Raw genomic sequence first — 5,579 nt, 5'->3', positions numbered from 1 at the left:
CTAGGCCACCGACGCCACCAGCGATCAAATAATATAAACATATTGACTGCTCAGGATAAGACTATCATATGTCACTAATCACAACAGTGTATGGCGGAGTCTAATGTTGAGCAGACAGTATGTCTACGATGTTCTGTTTTAGTAGAGGTTTTACAGCGCTCGCAACTGCATACGGTCCTATGAGCGCCAGAAGATTAGAGGTGTTACAAGAGACTAACAAACACAAAAAAGAATAAGTGGAGATAAGGACAATAGATGTTTGATAGGAAAGAAGAAGCAAACCACACCAGAGCACCCGCCAACCACCTGATGATACGACAGGTAGATAAAAGTTTATTGTCTGGATGCTGCAATTTGGTGTTTCAAAACACACACACACACACACACACACACACACACACACGCATACACACACACACATACGTGCCCATAGCTATACACACACATTCTAATCTCTCTTCCACACACATTTGTACACGTACACACAATAATATGCTTGCATTCACAAATATACACACACACACACGCATACACATACATGCCCATAGCTATACACACACATTCTAATTTCTCTTCCACACACATTTGTACACGTACACACACAATAATATGCTTGCATTCACAAATACCCACAGCCACACCTATAAATAACCTTCCAGGCAGTATTTTTCAGGTAACAATGACCTTAGTTGCTCAAAGTATCCCAAAAACTATTTTTTTTTTAAACAAATTCTCCTCTATCACAATATATTCTACGGGTGAAAACCACCATCATTAGTTAAATAGACAACTGTAAAAAATGGAACAAATGAGAGGTGAAAGAAGGAGAAAATTTTAGAGCAGGAAATATTTCTTCACTGTCAGGTTTCCGACCCAGGACCTATTGAAAGAGGGGCGAACACCCTACTTCTAGACCACAAGACCCTCCCCCCCAATCCAAAACTTCCCCTCACCTATCACAGAAGAAGTAGTGCCACCGGGTGTACCCACAGTAGACAGAGCCGGCCCGTTGTTTCCTGCGCTGGACACGAAGATTGTTCCTTTCTCGTTGACCACTTCATTGATGAGCTCAATCACACGTCTGATCAAACACAGGATAAATGGAGATAGAAAAAGCAAACGGAAAATGAAGGTTCGTGGGGGGAAAAAAAATGAAGGTTATCTATTTGCCAACAAATACATGCATGGCAAAGGAAATAGCATAGCTGGAAGTTTAACCCATGAAATTTTGATTCAAACCTTCATAAATTTAATCCATAAAGAAAACCTTTGAGGGTCAGTAAAAAGCGTGCTTTTTAATCCTTAGAGATATGGTCTTTTTTTAAGGACAAGCGGGCTAACCCAGATTTTGAAGGCTTCCAGAAATCTTGACCTACACCAAAAGTGGACATTGCCCGACCTATAGGAGAAGTTTGGTTTCATTGGTGTGTATATTTGTTTGGTTATAGAGAAAACTCTCCTTGTATTTAAAAGACACTGAACAAGGGTCCAAAAACTCTACCCTCGATTTTCTCAAAACAGCATTTTTCGGGATAGCCCCCTTGCGCTTAAAAGCGACCATATAACCTAAAAGAATGAAATTCATTTTTTCTACTTCCATGAAACTAGGTTAACTGAGTTTGTTTTTGTTTTTGTAAGTGTTTTACGGCGCTCGCAACTGCATAAGGTCATATGAGCGCGCTGGACACACTAAACTTTTTCAGTTGGTAGGGAATTTTGAATTTTGCCCGGGTGACGGCCGAAGCCTACTCTTATCGATTTTAGACCACCAGGGATCTTTAACGTGCACAACTTGCACACGGGACCTCCGAGATTTTTCGCCCTTGTCCGAGAAAGCTAGGTGTAGATCTTTCCTACCAGAAGATCAGGGGTGTGGCTGAAAGACAGCAGTAAGAAGAAGCCAATGAGTAGCAGTAGAAAGGCTGCAGAAAGAATCAGGAGCCCAGAGGAGGGGGCAAAGGAGGTGAAGGGGTGGGGGGCAGAAAGTGGAGACGTAATGAGACAACAGAACATTGCTAGAGAGCAGGAAAGGAGGTGAAAGGAGACAAATTTAGAGAAGAAAATTTTTTGGTGCTACCCGGATTCGAACCCGGGACCTTTGAATGAGAGGCGAACACCTTAACCTCTAGGCCTCGAGAGCCCCCGGTAACTTAGTAGTTAATTTACATTTCCTTACAGCCAAGCATAAATAGCTCAACGAGACAGCACCTCAGTTTAGTTTTAGTAAGCGTTTTACAGAACTCGCAACGCAATTACGTCGCACAAGTGCCGAAGATTAGAAGTGTTACAAGAGAGTAACAAACACAAAAAAACAAACTAAGAAAAGATAAGGACAATAGATGTGGGATAGGAAAGAAAGAGCAACCACACCAGAGCACCCGCCAACCACCCAAGCAGCACCTCTGACTATCAGCCACCCAAATTCCAAGGCAAGTCATCAAAAGAAGACAGCAAACAGACGACCGGTAAAACAACAAGAAAAGTTGGAAAACGCTCTATCATTCAATCTCGTCTTTTGTAATACACTCAGGTCAAGGTCACCTTGTACTCTAAACAACAGGACAACTTCCCCATACGCCTTCCTTCAGCAACTTTTATGCACACACCATCCCGCACTAGGTTCAAACAAGCAGTAGTACACTGCTCACGGGATTATGGTGTGAGCAACTTTTAGGAATCATCCTACACCACAAGCAAACTAATAATAGGGTTGAGGAAATGAACCGCTTAAAAAAAAAAAAAAATAAATAAAATAAAATGATTTCATATTGGGCAAGCCCTGTACTATAGGTAATAAGTAACGCTATCGTTATTGGAGAAAAGAGAATCATCTCATCAACATCATGACAGTCGTACCCGACGTTGCAGACGTGGGAAGCCTCGCCGTAGCTGTAGTTGATCAAGTCCACGTTGTTGTCCATCATGTACTTCATCTGAGGACAAGGAGAATTCCAAAAATAATGACAAAATTCTTTCACAAGACCATTTGAAGAAAAAGGACGATATATGTTCAATAGGAAAGAAGAAGCAAACCACACCAGAGCACCCGCCAACCACCAACTGCCTCTCCTCTATGCTTACAATCTGTACACCATCTTTTGGCTCGACATAGCCCCAACTTTCAACCTGCAAGGAAAACCATAAGCTTTGGCTTTCCCAAGTAAACACTGTCAATGTCAAATGTGAGGCATGCTGAAGACATGAACATAGCCTCCAGTAGTGTTCTTAACTCTTGTCCTGCGTCTGTGCTGAGGTGCGAATCTTATCAGCAACCGATTACGTCGGATGTTCTGGGCAAGCCGCCGGGGTCACTCAGAGTGTACTGTTGGTGTACAGCGCGAGCGCCGGGAAAAGTGTGTTTTCGCCATGAATACCGTGGGAGTGTGTCAATCGATGATGAAAATAACGCTCTATCTTTCATAGCTTTCTATTTATAAAGTGTTACGAACACATGAATAACCCCCTCTCACAAGCTGATAAGACATTACGAGTATTTATACCCATTCGAATAACCTTTCTAGACGCTCTTGTTGTTATGAATGACCTGAGGTTCAAAACGGGATAATATAGGTCAATTTCCGAATGTTTAGCACTCAATTTGTTCTTTGTACCTGCACAATGGTATTCAAAACTATCAAACAAGCTTCTTTTTTATCATGTAGTATCAATTCATGCAAAATCCAGCTCACTTGAAAGGTTTTGTATAGAAAAATGGAAGTCTTGTTTCCTGACTATCCTTTCGAGCTCCTCATGTCTAAGTGGGTCAATTTCTTCTGTAATATCATAGGACGAACATCTAGAGCTACCAACTTGGCGTGTTTTGAATGAGACATTTGCCTCGATTACGAACCAAAGCTGGCGGTTCTAGAAGAAGGCCACAAACGTACATAAACTCAAGCAGATTGACCCACACACACTTGACCTGCGTGAATGGGGATCTGACTCGGGACCCGAAATTCACGTGAGATGATGTTCGGCGCGCGTACGCTGAGCCAGGGGCTAGACTGACTCGGGAAAAGAACGCAGGCGAAGTGCCGAAATAGGCTTATCGGGCGACATAAACGCGGCCCCCGCAGGACGAGGGTTAAAGAGATGATGGAATATTGATGCTGACTACAGAAGGTTAAAAAAAACCCCCAAAAAACACAAAAACCTCTCACACAAACTAAAAAAAAATACAGAAATTTCTCACCGCTCGCACTAAAGCTGTTCCCGTCTCCATAGATCCCAGTCTGGTGTCTCCAATCTTTAGGCCGACGACTTGCGCTCCTGGGGCAATGCCGTTCAACTCGGGGTTTTCGGGGAAGTTGCCCGCAGCAATACACGCCACGTGCGTGCCATGGGACCCTGGAATTGACAGCACACAACTAATTACGTACTGAACACAGCACACACAACTTGTCACAAAACGAACACAGGACATACAAGTAACAGGGATGCCACTGGACTTTAGGCAAAGTAACAGAAAGTTTTTTCGAGACTAGATTTTGCATGCGACGAAGCAATTTATATAAATGCAACAAAACAACATCATATCAGTTCAATAAAAAAAACAAAGTTCTTGACGGGCAATGCTCAAAATAACGGACAAACGGCATCCCTGAACTAATTACCTACTGAACACAGCACACACAACATATCAAAAATGAACATAGCACACAGAACGTATCACAAAATGAACACAGCACACACAACATATCACAAAATGAACATAGCACACGCAATGTATCACAAAATGAACACAGCACACACAACGTATCACAAAATGAACACAGCACACAGAACATATCACAAAATGAACACAGCACACACAACATATCACAAAATGAACATAGCACACAGAACGTATCACAAAATGAACACAGCACACACAACATATACAAAATGAACATAGCACACGCAATGTATCACAAAATGAACACAGCACAAACAACGTATCACAAAATGAACACAGCACACAGAACATATCACAAAATGAATACAGCACACACAACATATCACAAAATGAACATAGCACACAGAATGTATCACAAAATGAACAAACACAGAACGTATCACAAAATGAACACAGCACACACAACGTATCACAAAATGAACACAGCACACACAACGCATCACAAAATGAACACAGCACACAGAACGTATCACAAAATGAACAAACACAAAACGTATCACAAAATGAACACATCACACACAACGTATCACAAAATGAACACAGCACACACAACGTATCACAAAATGAACACAGCACACACAACGCATCACAAAATGAACACAGCACACAGAACGTATCACAAAATGAACAAACACAAAACGTATCACAAAATGAACACATCACACACAACGTATCACAAAATGAACACAGCACACACAACGTATCACAAAATGAACACAGCACACACAACATATCACAAAATGAACATAGCACACGCAACGTATCACAAAATGAACATAGCACACACAACGAATCACACAATGTAGTGAGAGCACAATTAGATTAATCACAAAAAATGGACCTTAACCTTTCTCAATAATATGGATGCCAAAAATTAATTTTTTTTAAAAACATATAAAAATCA

General features: G+C 41.5%; 1 protein-coding gene across 1 annotated transcript in view; it reads right to left on the bottom strand.

Moving 5' to 3' along the window:
- The window catches only part of LOC101862674 (tripeptidyl-peptidase 2), a gene marked incomplete in the record, with an annotated part of 68,264 nt that overhangs the window by 47,609 nt on the left and 15,076 nt on the right, over window positions 1–5,579 (bottom strand). The window contains 1 exon segment of the mRNA XM_035971853.1: window positions 954–1,081. Within this exon segment, the coding sequence (XP_035827746.1) occupies window positions 954–1,081 (128 nt within the window).

The sequence above is a fragment of the Aplysia californica genome, unplaced genomic scaffold, assembly GCF_000002075.1.
Source record: "Aplysia californica isolate F4 #8 unplaced genomic scaffold, AplCal3.0 scaffold00521, whole genome shotgun sequence".
NCBI classification, from domain to species: domain Eukaryota; kingdom Metazoa; phylum Mollusca; class Gastropoda; order Aplysiida; family Aplysiidae; genus Aplysia; species Aplysia californica.
The sequence above is the reverse complement of the archived record's forward strand: the minus strand, read 5'-3'. Positions and strand labels throughout refer to the sequence as shown.